A 15,278-nucleotide genomic window follows, 5' to 3' on the forward strand; every position below is an offset into this window, starting at 1 on the left:
GTGAGGGGACAGTGAGAGTTGTGTATATAGTGTGTGTGAGGGGGCAGTGAGAGTTGTGTATATAGTGTGTGTGTGAGAGTTGTGTGTGTGTGAGGGGGCAGTGAGTTGTGTATATAGTGTGTGTGAGGGGGCAGTGAGTTGTGTATATAGTGTGAGGGGGCAGTGAGAGTTATGTATATAGTGTGTGTGAGGGTGGCAGTGAGAGTTGTGTATATAGTGTGTGTGAGGGGGCAGTTGTGTATATAGTGTGTGTGAGGGGGCAGTGAGAGTTGTGTATATAGTGTGTGTGAGGGGGCAGTGAGAGTTGTGTATATAGTGTGTGTGAGGGTGGCAGTGAGTTGTGTATATAGTGTGTGTGAGGGGGCAGTGAGAGTTGTGTATATAGTGTGTGTGAGGGGGCAGTGAGAGTTGTGTATATAGTGTGTGTGAGGGGGCAGTGAGAGTTGTGTATATAGTGTGTGTGAGGGGGCAGTGAGTTGTGTATATAGTGTGTGTGAGGGGCAGTGAGTTGTGTATATAGTGTGTGTGAGGGGGCAGTGAGAGTTGTGTATATAGTGTGTGTGAGGGGCAGTGAGGTGTATATAGTGTGTGTGAGGGGGCAGTGAGAGTTGTGTATATAGTGTGTGTGTGGCAGTGAGAGTTGTGTATATAGTGTGTGTGAGGGGGCAGTGAGAGTTGTGTATATAGTGTGTGTGAGGGGGCAGTGAGAGTTGTGTATATAGTGTGTGTGAGGGGGCAGTGAGAGTTGTGTATATAGTGTGTGTGTGGGGGGGCAGAGTTGTGTATATAGAGTTTGTGTATATAGTGTGTGTGAGGGGGCAGTGAGAGTTGTGTATATAGTGTGTGTGAGGGGGGCAGTGAGAGTTGTGTATATAGTGTGTGTGAGGGGGCAGTGAGAGTTGTGTATATAGTGTGTGTGAGGGGGCAGTGAGAGTTGTGTATATAGTGTGTGTGAGGGGGGCAGTGAGAGTTGTGTATATAGTGTGTGTGAGGGGGCAGTGAGTTGTGTATATAGTGTGTGTGAGGGGTGCAGTGAGAGTTGTGTATATAGTGTGTGTGAGGGGGCAGTGAGTTGTTGTGTATATAGTGTGTGTGAGGGGGGCAGTGAGAGTTGTGTATATAGTGTGTGTGGGGGGCAGTGAGTTGTGTATATAGTGTGTGTGAGGGGGCAGTGAGTTGTTGTGTATATAGTGTGTGTGAGGGGCAGTGAGTTGTGTATATAGTGTGTGTGAGGGGCAGTGAGTTGTTGTGTATATAGTGTGTGTGATAGTGAGTTGTGTGTGTGTGTGAGGGGGACAGTGAGTTGTGTATATAGTGTGTGTGAGGGGGACAGTGAGTTGTGTGTGTATATAGTGTGTGTGAGGGGGACAGTGAGTTGTGTGTGTATATAGTGTGTGTGAGGGGGACAGTGAGTTGTGTATATAGTGTGTGTGAGGGGGACAGTGAGTTGTGTATATAGTGTGTGTGAGGGGGACAGTGAGTTGTGTATATAGTGTGTGTGAGGGGACAGTGAGTTGTGTATATAGTGTGTGTGAGGGGACAGTGAGTTGTGTGTGTGTGTGATAGTGTGTATATAGTGTGTGTAGTAGTGCCAGTGCAGGGGGACAGTGAGTTGTGTATATAGTGTATGTGATGAGTTGTGTGTATATAGTGTGGGGGGGACAGTGAGTTGTGTGTGTATATAGTGTGTGTGAGGGGACAGTGAGTTGTGTATATAGTGTGTGTGAGGGGACAGTGAGTTGTGTATATAGTGTGTGAGAGTGGTTGTGTATATAGTGTGTTGTGAGTTGTGTGTGTATAGTGTGTGTGAGGGGACAGTGAGTTGTGTATATAGTGTGTGTGAGGGGACAGTGAGTTGTGTATATAGTGTGTGTGAGGGGGACAGTGAGTTGTGTATATAGTGTGTGTGAGGGGGGCAGTGAGAGTTGTGTATATAGTGTGTGTGTGAGGGGGGCAGTGAGAGTTGTGTATATAGTGTGTGTGACCTACCAACAGATGTAGGCATCTCTCCCCACTGCAGCACCACGTCTTTAGTGATGCGTCCGTAGGTGTTGACATAGACGCCCTCGTCCTCGTAACACAGCAGCATCTCCATCCCGTCGGTCCGCGGCAGCACCACGATGGCATGGGGCGTCACCTGACTCTGAATCTGCCGGGGGCGATAGATACCACACAGTGGAGGGGTGGGGTGGCATCAGCCTGGCGGGCACAGAGCACGACCCCCACAACTCCTCTACCTCTTTCTTTCCCGTATTTCTCTAAATGTCTCTCTCTTCTTTCCCTCCCTCCCTGTCTTGTGGCCAGCTTCCCACCCCCCTGTGTGAGGAGAAACTGCTGCAACAATGGAATCTCCCACTCCAACATTCACACAATCACCATGGTAACACAGAAAGTAAACAAAATAGCATCGTCATAGTTTGAACAACAAATGGTAAACGTCATGGTATTTGAGCCCTGAAACCAGAACTATCACACAGTAGGTACGGTTACCATTTAAGACGTCATAGTTCAAAGGGGAACCAATGGCTCACCACCAGAGTGGAGAAATCAGATGTTACCTTGTTCAGGTTTCCTTCTCTGAGCGCACACACACTCACACACACACTCTTACGTGGGAGGGAATGTAGATGTCATAAGGGTTGCCAGAGTCGACATCAATGACATGGAACCCGACGCTGGAGCCATAGATAACCTTTAACCTCTGACCCTCCTCCACCGTCAGGTCAACCAGCTGGGGGTGGTGCTGCAGGTCAGTGAACGACTGACAGACAGACAGAACGAGAGACAGCAGGGAATAGAGAAAGAGATACTGTGATCACTGATGTGTGGAGAGCGTTTTGCTTGAAAATGGCTGCTGGGCATCACCCAGTTGATCGTGGAGGAAATGAGATCATACTGGTGTGTGTGTGTTACCTTGAAAGCCATGAACTTGTGGTAGGGTTTGGGTGCCCAGGCAAAGATCTCCACTGAGTTCTTCAAAGCGATGACCAGAAACTTGATCCTCTCATACTTCACTGGAAACAGTACACACACAGGAGAGTCAATCACTCACTGAGACTTGTTAGTAACCCGTGATAATGCCTAGGCTTTAGCTCAATGGGCTAATGCAACACACAGGTTTAAACTTCACCCAGCCACCACCACCTCCGGGACGCACACACACACACGTACCAACTTTGTAGTGCACACAGCCCTCCAGCTCTCCTACAGTGACCCAGCCCTGCTTCTTCTCCACCTCGGGGTCGTTGTGTAATATCCTGTTCCTCAGCCAGGACAGGTAGTACACACGCAACTTATTCTTCTTCCCTGAAGAGAGAGGGGGGAGGGAGTAGAAGAGAGAGGGGAAAGGAGAAAAGGGAGGAGAGAGAGAGGGGAGGGAGTAGAAGAGAGGGGAGGGAGTAGAAGAGAGAGGGGAAAGGAGAAGAGGGAGGAGAGAGAGAGGGGAGGGAGTAGAAGAGAGGGGAAGAGAGAGAGAGGGGAGTAGAAGAGGGGAGGAGAAGGGGAATAGAAGAGAGGAGGGAGTAGAAGAGAGAGGGGAAAGGAGGGAGGGAGTAGAAGAGAGGGGAGGGAGTAGAAGAGGAGGGAAAGGAGGAGGGAGTAGAAGAGAGAGGGAAAGGAGAAGAGGGAGTAGAAGAGAGAGGGAAAGGAGAAGAGGGAGTAGAGAGAGAGGAGGGAGTAGAAGAGAGAGGGGAAAGGAGAAGAGGAGTAGAAGAGAGGGGGAAAGGAGAAGAGGGAGTAGAAGAGAGGGGAAAGGAAGAAGAGGGAGTAGAGAGAGAGGGGAGGGAGTAGAAGAGAGGGAGGGGGAGGGAGTAGAAGAGAGAGGGGAAAGGGAGAAGAGGGAGTAGAAGAGAGAGGGGAAAGGAGAAGAGGAGTAGAAGAGAGAGGGGAAAGGAGAAGAGGGAGTAGAAGAGAGAGGGGAAGGAGAAGAGGGAGTAGAAGAGAGAGGAAAGGAGAAGAGGGAGTAGAGAGAGGGAGGAGGGAGTAGAAGAGAGGGGAGGAGGGAGTAGAAGAGAGGGGAAAGGAGAGAGGGAGAGAGAGAGGGGAGGGAGTAGAAGAGAGGGAAATGAGAAAAGGGAGGAGAGAGGGGGGGTAGAAGAGAGAGGGGAAAGGAGATGAGGGAGTAGAAGAGAGGGGAGGGAGTAGAAGAGAGAGGGGAAAGGAGAAGAGGGAGTAGAAGAGAGAGGGGAAAGGAGAAGAGGGAGTAGAAGAGAGAGGGGAAAGGAGAAGAGGGAGTAGAAGAGAGAGGGGAAAGGAGAAGAGGGAGTAGAAGAGAGAGGGGAAAGGAGAAGAGGGAGGAGAGAGAGGGGAGGGAGTAGAAGAGAGAGGGGAAAGGAGAAGAGGGAGTAGAAGAGAGGGGAGGGAGTAGAAGAGAGAGGAAAGGAGAAGAGGGAGTAGAAGAGGGGAGGGAGTAGAAGAGAGAGGGGGAAAGGAGAAGGGAGGAGGAGAGAAAGAGAGGGAGGAGGGAGGAGAAGAGAGAGGGGAAAGGAGAAGAGGGAGGAGAAGAGGGGGAGGGAGTAGAAGAGAGAGGGGAAAGGAGAAGAGGAGTAGAAGAGAGGGAGGGAAAGAGAGAGAGGAAAGAAGAGGGAGTAGAAGAGAGAGGGAAAGGAGAAGAGGGAGTAGAAGAGAGAGGGGTAGGAGAAGAGGAGTAGAAGAGAGAGGGAAAGGAGAAGAGGGAGTAGAAGAGAGAGGTAGAAGAGGAGGAGAAGAGGGGAGAGGGAAAGGAGAAGAGGGAGTAGAAGAGAGGGGAAAGGAGGAGGAGTAGAAGAGAGAGGGGAGAAGAGGCAGTAGAAGAGAGAAAGGAGAAGAGGCAGAGAAGAAGAGGAAAGGAGAAGAGGCAGAGAAGGGGAAAGGAGAAGAGGCAGTAGAAGAGAGAGGGGAAAGGAGAAGAGGCAGTAGAAGAGAGAGGGGAAAGGAGAAGAGGCAGTAGAAGAGAGAGGGGAAAGGAGAAGAGGCAGTAGAAGAGAGAGGGGAAAGGAGAAGAGGCAGTAGAAGAGAGAGGGGAGGGAAAGGAAAGGAGAAGAGGAAGAGAGGAGGAGGAGTAGAAGAGAGAGGGAAAGGAGGGGGAGTAGAAGAGAAGGGGGGAGGAGAAGAGGCAGAAGGAGAGAGGAGGAAAGGAGAAGAGGCAGTAGAAGAGAGAGGGGAAAGGAGAAGAGGCAGTAGAAGAGAGAGGGGAAAGGAGAAGAGGCAGTAGAAGAGAGAGGGGAAAAGTCTTCAGCCTGTTAGCTCTTTGAGAGTGATCTTCCAATCGGAACAAAGCATTGCTACAGGCCTCGAGTTGTTCAGAAAACACAAGTCTGCCTTTTGAGCCCGGACAGTCAAAACCACAACACTCGGCTCCGATGGAGCTCCAGAACCGTTTGGTCCGATTGTGTCTAAGTAGCAGTCAGTCCTACCTGATATGGTGACCAGGACGTTGAGGCCCTCCAGAACCGTTTGGTCCGATTGTGTCTAAGTAGCAGTCAGTCCTACCTGATATGGTGACCAGGACGTTGAGGCCCTCCAGAACCATTTGTTCCGATTGTGTCTAAGTAGCAGTCAGTCCTACCTGATATGGTGACCAGGATGTTGAGGCCCTCCAGAACCGTTTGGTCCGATTGTGTCTAAGTAGCAGTCAGTCCTACCTGATATGGTGACCAGGACGTTGAGGCCCTCCAGAACCGTTTGGTCCGATTGTGTCTAAGTAGCAGTCAGTCCTACCTGATATGGTGACCAGGACGTTGAGGCCCTCCAGAACCGTTTGGTCCGATTGTGTCTAAGTAGCAGTCAGTCCTACCTGATATGGTGACCAGGACGTTGAGGCCCTCCAGAACCGTTTGGTCCGATTGTGTCTAAGTAGCAGTCAGTCCTACCTGATATGGTGACCAGGACGTTGAGGCCCTCCAGAACGTCCATCTGTTGAAAGCGTCGGCGGTTGATCAGGTTATAGACCTTCCCCTGACCACTGCGGTCCAGCAACATCAGACCGTTCTCTGTCCCCACCAGCAGGTTCACACCTAGACACACACAAATAATAAAACACACACAATAGCACAATGTGTGTGTATATGTACTGTATAGTGTAAGTCTCTTACCCCAGAGAGCAGCGCACAGTATCTCAGAGTTGAAGCGTTTCTTGTATTTGCGTATCTCAGGCGTGTCGCTGTGAGGTCGTATGTTGGTCGGGTTCACATTGACCACGCTGATCTTTCTGGCCTCGTTCAGTCTGGCCTGCTCCTGAAGCAGCAGCTCGTTCGCAAAGTGGGCTGCAACCACAGGGTAACATTACACTAACGTTCACATAACCTTTCAAACTTACAACCACAGGACAACCTTAAAACATAAAGAAACATTTGCTGAAACCTACTGATTCCTAAGCAATTCACTGGCCAGAGGAGCTTGAGCAAGAAGCCATTGGTGATAGCTACTTCTTTAAAGGAACATGTGACTTACTATGACTGTGATATGTGGATGTCTCACCTAGCGATCTTAAAGCTAGAGTCCTTCATTTAAACAACAACACAGTGACCTCTGTTTCAGTAAAAAGCTGAGGGATGGGCCTGGAGAAATGTAACCAATCTCAAATTCATAGACAGAGCTATGGATGCAAAGACTGACCATCTGTGATATCAACATTACAGTTCTAACCATGTTTTGAGGGTATACAGTGTTTGATGACATGTACATTGTTTAGTAACATTGGAGTAAAACAAGCTTACAGTAGAAGTATCCAGACCCCTTCACTTATTCCACATTGTTACGTCACAGCCTTATTCTAAAACTAATCAAATAAAACATTCTCCTCAATCTACACACAATACCCTATAAGGACAAAGCAAAAACAGATTTTGTTTAAATGTTTGCACATTTATTAAAAATTTAATCGGACCCTTTGCTGTGAGACTCGAAATTGACCTCTGGTGCATCCTGTTTCCATTTTTCACCCTCGATGTTTCTACAACTTGATTGGAGTCCACCTGTGGTAAATTCAGTAGATTGGACATGATTTGGAAAGGCACACACCTGCCTATATAAGGTCCCACAGTTGACAGGGCATGTCAGAGCAAAAACCAAGCCATGAGGTCGAAGGAATTGTCCGTAGAGCTCTGAGACAGGATTGTGTCAAGGCACAGATCTGTAGAAGGGTATCAAAAATATGTTTGCAGCAATGAAGGTCCCCAAGAACACAGTGGCCTCAATCATTCTTAAATGGAGGAAGTTTGGAATCACCAATCACCTCTTCCTAGAGCTGTCCGCCCGGCCAAACTGAGCAATCGGGGGAGAAGGGCCTTGGTCGGGGAGGTGAAAAAAGAACCCGATGGTCACTCTGACAGAGTTCCAGAGGTCCTCTGTGGAGATGAGAGAACCTTCCAGAAGGAGAACCATCCCTGCAGCTGGTAGACTGGCCAGACGGAAGCCACTCCTCAGTAAAAGGCACATGACAGCCCTCTAGGAGTTTGCCTAAAGGCAACTAAAGGACTTTCAGACCATGAGAAACAAGATTCTCTGGTCTGATGAAAGCTAGATTGAACTCTTTGGCCTGAATGCCAAGCGTCATGTCTGGAGGAAACCTGGCACCATCCCTACGGTGAAGCATGGTGGTGGCAGCATCATGCAGTGGGGATGTTTTACAGCGGCAGGGACTTTGAGACTAGTCAGGATCGAGTGAAAGATGAACGGAGCAAAGTACAGAGAGTACAGAGAGCTCAGGACCTAAATCTGGGGAGAAGGTTCACCTTCCAACTGCACAACAACCCTAAACACACAACCAAGACATTGCAGGAGTGGCCAGAGCCCAGACCTGAACTCGATCGAACATCTCTGGAGAGACCTGAAAATAGCTGTGCTGCGTCGCTCCCCATCCAACCTGACAGAGCTTGAGAGGATCTGCAGAGAAGAATGGGATAAACTCCCCAAATACAGGTGTGCCAAGCTTGTAGCATCATACCCAAGAAGACTTGAGGCTGTAATCGCTGCCAAAGGTGTTTCAACAAAGTACTGAGTAAAGGGTTCGAATACTTACGTAAATGTAATAGTTTTTAATTTTTAATAAATTTGTAATAAATGCGAACATTTCTAAAAAACAGTTTTTGTTTTGTCTTTATGGGGTATTATGTGTAGATTGATGAGGGAAAAAAACAATTGAATCCATTTTAGAATAAGGCTGTAACGTAATAAAATGTGGAAAAAGTGAAGGGGTCTGAATACTTTACGAATGCACTGCATATTTTGGGTTCTGATGAGGTATGACAGTTGAACTAAGCTCATGAGGCATTTATAAGTTACATTCTTCAAGAATCTATATTGTATCATTCATTTCTAAGTTTAAAAAAAAATATGGATGTAACAACCAAGGATTCTAGCTTTAGGATGAAGGAACTAACTAACTGTAAGTCACTCTGAATAAGAGCGTCCGCTAAATTACTAAACATAACGGACTCACCGGACGCAGAGTTTTCATCATCATCATCCTCAGTGGGGGAGGTTCCGTAGACTCGTGGATCAACAAATGGTGTGAAGGAGGAGGACTTGGAGCCACTGCCCATGCCGTACTGCCAATCAGAGAAAGGGTTGGGATCAGTGCCTCAGAGCATCAGGTCTCAGAGGTATCCCAGACCACGTGATCTGACCAGGAAAAACTACAGGCCCCAATTTCTGTCCTTTGAGGTAACAGGTAGTAACAGGTGGGAGGGTTTTCAGCATAATCTAACACAGTGGTCACCAACCAGTTGATTGATATCTTCATAGCATTCCTAGTCGATCACCAAGCATTTCTGTGGAAAAGCCAACGATAAAGGCTTGCACTCATTTTTTAAAATCCGTATTGCGCAGTTGGCGGTATGTGCACTTGATTCAGTAGGTGCACTTGATTCAGTAGGTGCACTTGATTCAGTAGGTGCACTTGAACCTTTGTATCAAATACAATTTTATGGACACATACACATGGTTAGCAGATGCTAATGGTCACATACACATGGTTAGCAGATGTTAATGGTCACATACACATGGTTAGCAGATGTTAATGGTCACATACACATGGTTAGCAGATGTTAATGGTCACATACACATGGTTAGCAGATGTTAATGGTCACATACTCTTGAACGTGCCGTCCTTGGCCAGCTCTCCCGCTATCTCTCTCAGAATGACCTTCTTGATCCAAATCAGTCAGGTTTCAATACTAGTCATTCAACTGAGACTGCTCTTCTCTGTATCACGGAGGCACTCCGCACTGCTAAAGCTAACTCTCTCTCCTCTGCTCTCATCCTTCTAGACCTATCGGCTGCCTTCGATACTGTGAACCATCAGATCCTCCTCTCCACCCTCTCCGAGTTGGGCATCTCCGGCGCGGCCCATGCTTGGATTGCGTCCTACCTGACAGGTCGCTCCTACCAGGTGGCGTGGCGAGAATCTGTCTCCTCACCACGCGCTCTCACCACTGGTGTCCCCCAGGGCTCTGTTCTAGGCCCTCTCCTATTCTCGCTATACACCAAGTCACTTGGCTCTGTCATAACCTCACATGGTCTCTCCTATCATTGCTATGCAGACGACACACAATTAATCTTCTCCTTTCCCCCTCTGATGACCAGGTGGCGAATCGCATCTCTGCATGTCTGGCAGACATATCAGTGTGGATGACGGATCACCACCTCAAGCTGAACCTCGGCAAGACGGAGCTGCTCTTCCTCCCGGGAAGGACTGCCCGTTCCATGATCTCGCCATCACGGTTGACAACTCCATCGTGTCCTCCTCCCAGAGCGCTAAGAACCTTGGCGTGATCCTGGACAACACCCTGTCGTTCTCAACTAACATCAAGGCGGTGGCCCGTTCCTGTAGGTTCATGCTCTACAACATCCGCAGAGTACGACCCTGCCTCACACAGGAAGCGCGCAGGTCCTAATCCAGGCACTTGTCATCTCCCGTCTGGATTACTGCAACTCGCTGTTGGCTGGGCTCCCTGCCTGTGCCATTAAACCCCTACAACTCATCCAGAACGCCGCAGCCCGTCTGGTGTTCAACCTTCCCAAGTTCTCTCACGTCACCCCACTCCTCCGCTCTCTCCACTGGCTTCCAGTTGAAGCTCGCATCCGCTACAAGACCATGGTGCTTGCCTACGGAGCTGTGAGGGAACGGCACCTCAGTACCTCCAGGCTCTGATCAGGCCCTACACCCAAACAAGGGCACTGCGTTCATCCACCTCTGGCCTGCTCGCCTCCCTACCACTGAGGAAGTCCAGTTCCGCTCAGCCCAGTCAAAACTGTTCGCTGCTCTGGCCCCCAATGGTGGAACAAACTCCCTCACGACGCCAGGACAGCGGAGTCAATCACCACCTTCCGGAGACACCTGAAACCCCACCTCTTTCAGGAATACCTAGGATAGGATAAACTAATCCTTCTCACCCCCTTAAAAAGACTTAGATGCACTATTGTAAAGTGGCTGTTCCACTGGATGTCATAAGGTGAAAGCACCAATTTGTAAGTCGCTCTGGATAAGAGCGTCTGCTAAATGACTTAAATGTAAATGTAACATACACATGGTTAGCAGATGTTAATGGTCACATACACATGGTTAGCAGATGTTATTGGTCACATACACATGGTTAGCAGATGTTAATGGTCACATACACATGGTTAGCAGATGTTAATGGTCACATACACATGGTTAGCAGATGTTAATGGTCACATACACATGGTTAGCAGATGTTAATGGTCACATACACATGGTTAGCAGATGTTAATGGTCACATACACATGGTTAGCAGATGTTAATGGTCACATACACATGGTTAGCAGATGTTAATGCGAGTGTAGCGGATTCTTGTGCTTCTAGTTCCCGACAGTGCAGTAATATCTAGCAAGTAATCTAACAATTCCCAACAACTACTTTATACACACATGATGGAATAAGAATATGTATAAAACCACATATGGATGAGCGATGACCGAGCGGCATAGGCAAGGTGCCATAGACGGTATAAGGTACAGTATATACATGTGAGATGAGTAATGTAAGATATGTAAACATTATTAAAGTGGCATTATTTAAAGTGACGAGTGACCTATTTATTAAAGTGGCCAGTGATTTGAATCTCTATTAAGGCAGCAGCCTCTCTCTGAATTAGTGATTGCTGTTAAGCAGTCTGATGGCCTTGAGATAGAAGATGTTTATCAGTCTCTCTGTCCCAGCTTTGATGCACCTGTACTGACCTCGCCTTCTGGACGGTAGCGGGGTGAACAGGCAGTGACTCGGGTGGTTGTTGTCCTTGATGATCATTTTGGCCTTCCTGTGACATCGGGTGCTGTAGGTGTCTTGGAAGGCAGGTAGTTTGCCCCCGGTGATGCGTTGTGCAGACCGCACCACCCTCTGGAGAGCCTTGTGGTTGAGGGCGGTGCAGTTGCCATACCAGGCGGTGATACAGCCTGACAGGATGCTCTCGATTGTGCATCTGTAAAAGTTTGTCAGGGTTTTAGGTGACAAGCCAAATTTCTTCAGCCTCCTGAGGCTGTTGCTTCTTCTTCACCACACTGTCTGTGTGGGTGGACCATTTCAGTTTGTCTGTGATGTGTACGCCGAGGAACTTAAAACTTTGCACCTTCTCCACTGCTGTCCCTTCGATGTGGATAGGGGGTGCTCCCTCAGCTGTTTCCTGAAGTCCACGATCATCTCCTTGGTTTTGTTGACGTTGAGTGAGAGGTTGTTTTACTGACACCACACTCCGAGTGGCCTCACCTCCTCCCTAGAGGCTGTCTCGTCATTGTTGGAAATCAAGCCCACTACTGTTGTGTCATATGCAAACTTGATGATTGAGTTGGAGGTGTGCGTGGCCACGTAGTCATGGTTCAACAGGGAGTACGGGAGGGAGCTGAGCACACACCCTTGTGGGGCGTGTGCAGTGTGATGGTGATTGTTGGGGCATGTATTATCCTCAAAGCTGGCAAAGAAGGTGTTTAGTTTGTCTAGAAGCGAGACGTCGGTGTCCGTGACGTGGCTGGTTTTCTTTTTGTAGTCTGTGATTTCCTGTAGACCCTGCCACATAGGTCTCGTGTCTGATCAGTTGAATTGGGACTGTACTTTGTCCCTATACCGACATTTTGCTTACTTGATTGCCTTGCGGAGGGAATAACTACACTGTTTATATTCTGCCATATTCCCAGTCATCTTTCCATGGTTAAATGTGGTGGATAGCGCTTTCAGTTTTGCATCCATCCACAGTTTCTGGTTAGGGTAGGTTAATAGTCACAGTGCACTTCCTTATAAACTCACTCACCGAGTCAGCGTATAGATCGATGTTATTCTCTGAGGCTCTCTCAGACCGCCGTTGAATGATCCTAGTCACGGGTATATCCTGTTTGAGTTTCTGCCTATAAGACGGTAGGAGCAAGATGGAGTCGTGGTCGAATTTGCCAAAGGGAGGGCGAGGGAGGGCCTTGTATGCATCGCGGAAGTTAGGGGGAAAAAATGCACCTTTATAATAAAGCATTACATGCATAATCACATTTGCGATCACTTTTGAGAATGGTGTTTTCCCGCTAAGTGATTGCATTTTGGAACCTTTGAGCATCTAGCCTTCTACCGTGTGCACATTGCTGTACTTAGAATGTAAAGAAATCAAAAATACGTTCTGATCTGTTGCATCAGCCTCATTGCTATTAAATTTTTTTTAGATTCTAGTGGTTGTATTAATTTGTGATCTATCGCATCCCACAACTGTCCCAGACTATGTTTGGAATATTTATCTCTCGCACAGAAGGACAAGTTGATCAATAGAAGAGGTAAACTTTTGTACTATGGGGGATAGTAGTAGTCAATAGTAGATTGACATAGACTAGTGCTTTTGCTGTTCGTTAGGCCTACTCACCTTGTTGGGTGACGAAAAGTAAACGTGGACAGTTCTTCCAACATCTTCAATGAGCGCCTTGGAAATCGATAAGGACATACGCACTTGTGTTCCCGACGTGTCTGTCTTCACTTGTAGCCTGTGAGAAGGCCCGATCACATGACGGGCATTGGCTAAACTGAATTGAGATATCTGAGAGAGCCATGTGAGAGAAAGGTGCTACGGAGCACGCAGCCGGGAGAAGAGAATTTGTATTATTATTTTCAGCCCAAGGGCACATTGGCCGCTAAAGGCATGTATTTTTATAGGGAGCATTACTGGGCTCATTACTGGGAAATTCAAGTTATTATCAAGTGCTTCTCAAATTGTGAATGAGAGACTGATGAAGTGTGTACATCCTGCACCAGAAACAAAGCAGAGCTCATGTCTTTCATGTAACTTTATTCAAATCATCATTAGAGTCGTGTCATGCAGCCTTAGAATGTATTAAAAAACATATAGCCCAACGTTTGCATATCACAACTAAAGTTGCATAAATAACTGGCATAGCCAGATCAGGGCCTAACATAAGGACGACTCAGAGTATGCTATTCTTCTGAAATAGACTACATTTTCTTCATATGATGTTTCTTTAGACCTGCCTAAAATAAATAATGGATATATTGTGATGGTGACAATACTAAAATGATTTTTAAAACTTTTTTTCTCAAAAGTTATTCGTGGAAGCCAGTAGATGCTAAACATGTTTATGTTAATTAACGGTCAACTAGTGAGACCGGCAGTTATTTGCTTGACAATCACCGGCTGACAAAATGTCATGACTACCATTGCACTAATCTTGACTCAGAAAAGGTTGGTGATCACTGCTCTAACGGGTTGCCAGAGTGGAAAGTGTGTTGAGCAACATTAGACTTGGTTTGCCATGCGCACACAACATGCAGGAGAGAGAGGAGAGCATGTGACCATCAGCAGCAAAGGAAGAGAATGGATGGGAGAAATGGATATGGATTAGGGTGGGTTTAGTCTCAAGAGCCAAACAGACTAGGTTTTCCAAGTCAAACTAGAGGGGAGGGTGAGTGTTTCTTCTTCTTCAGTTTTAGGACGCAGAGAGAACACAAGGGAACAGAGGCAACGGGCTCAGGTGTAGGGTTCTGTGTGCAGTGAGGTTGTGTGTAGATGACTAGCATGTAGGGGGGTTGTGTGTAGATGACTAGCATGTAGGGGGTTGTGTGTAGATGACTAGCATGTAGGGGGGTTGTGTGTAGATGACTAGCATGTAGGGGGTTGTGTGTAGATGACTAGCATGTAGGGGGTTGTGTGTAGATGACTAGCATGTAGGGGGGTTGTGTGTAGATGACTAGCATGTAGGGGGGTTGTGTGTAGATGACTAGCATGTAGGGGGGGTTGTGTGTAGATGACTAGCATGTAGGGGGGGTTGTGTGTAGATGACTAGCATGTAGGGGGTTGTGTGTAGATGACTAGCATGTAGGGGGTTGTGTGTAGATGACTAGCATGTAGGGGGTTGTGTGTAGATGACTAGCATGTAGGGGTTGTGTGTAGATGACTAGCATGTAGGGGGTTGTGTGTAGATGACTAGCATGTAGGGGGGGTTGTGTGTAGATGACTAGCAGGTAAGGGGTTGTGTGTAGATGACTAGCATGTAGGGGGGTTGTGTGTAGATGACTAGCATGTAGGGGGTTGTGTGTAGATGACTAGCATGTAAGGGGGTTGTGTGTAGATGACTAGCATGTAGGGGTTGTGTGTAGATGACTAGCATGTAGGGGGTTGTGTGTAGATGACTAGCATGTAGGGGGGTTGTGTGTAGATGACTAGCATGTAGGGGGTTGTGTGTAGATGACTAGCATGTAGGGGTTGTGTGTAGATGACTAGCATGTAGGGGGTTGTGTGTAGATGACTAGCATGTAGGGGGTTGTGTGTAGATGACTAGCATGTAGGGGGGTTGTGTGTAGATGACTAGCATGTAGGGGGTTGTGTGTAGATGACTAGCATGTAGGGGGTTGTGTGTAGATGACTAGCATGTAGGGGGTTGTGTGTAGATGACTAGCATGTAGGGGGGTTGTGTGTAGATGACTAGCATGTAGGGGTTGTGTGTAGATGACTAGCATGTAGGGGGTTGTGTGTAGATGACTAGCATGTAGGGGGGTTGTGTGTAGATGACTAGCATGTAGGGGTTGTGTGTAGATGACTAGCATGTAGGGGTTGTGTGTAGATGACTAGCATGTAGGGGGTTGTGTGTAGATGACTAGCATGTAGGGGGTTGTGTGTAGATGACTAGCATGTAGGGGGTTGTGTGTAGATGACTAGCAGGTAAGGGGGTTGTGTGTAGATGACTAGCATGTAGGGGGTTGTGTGTAGATGACTAGCATGTAGGGGGTTGTGTGTAGATGACTAGCATGTAAGGGGGTTGTGTGTAGATGACTAGCATGTAGGGGGTTGTGTGTAGAT

The 15,278-nt window shown here is 47.7% G+C and overlaps 1 protein-coding gene across 12 annotated transcripts in view; it reads right to left on the reverse strand.

Moving 5' to 3' along the window:
• The window catches only part of LOC115130096 (TRAF2 and NCK-interacting protein kinase-like), a 93,556-nt gene that overhangs the window by 36,183 nt on the left and 42,095 nt on the right, over window positions 1–15,278 (reverse strand). For 11 of the 12 annotated variants that reach the window (XM_065019315.1, XM_065019318.1, XM_065019317.1 and 8 more), the window contains 7 exons: window positions 8,420–8,528; window positions 6,072–6,242; window positions 5,850–5,993; window positions 3,172–3,306; window positions 2,914–3,014; window positions 2,612–2,761; window positions 1,990–2,149 (listed from right to left, as the gene is read on the reverse strand). In XM_065019315.1, coding sequence (XP_064875387.1) covers window positions 1,990–2,149; window positions 2,612–2,761; window positions 2,914–3,014; window positions 3,172–3,306; window positions 5,850–5,993; window positions 6,072–6,242; window positions 8,420–8,528 — 970 coding nt within the window. The remainder of the gene's footprint in view (window positions 1–1,989; window positions 2,150–2,611; window positions 2,762–2,913; window positions 3,015–3,171; window positions 3,307–5,849; window positions 5,994–6,071; window positions 6,243–8,419; window positions 8,529–15,278) is intronic. The other variant, XM_065019314.1, reaches the window with a different exon arrangement.

Source organism: Oncorhynchus nerka, linkage group LG6 (genome assembly GCF_034236695.1).
Source record: "Oncorhynchus nerka isolate Pitt River linkage group LG6, Oner_Uvic_2.0, whole genome shotgun sequence".
NCBI classification, from domain to species: domain Eukaryota; kingdom Metazoa; phylum Chordata; class Actinopteri; order Salmoniformes; family Salmonidae; genus Oncorhynchus; species Oncorhynchus nerka.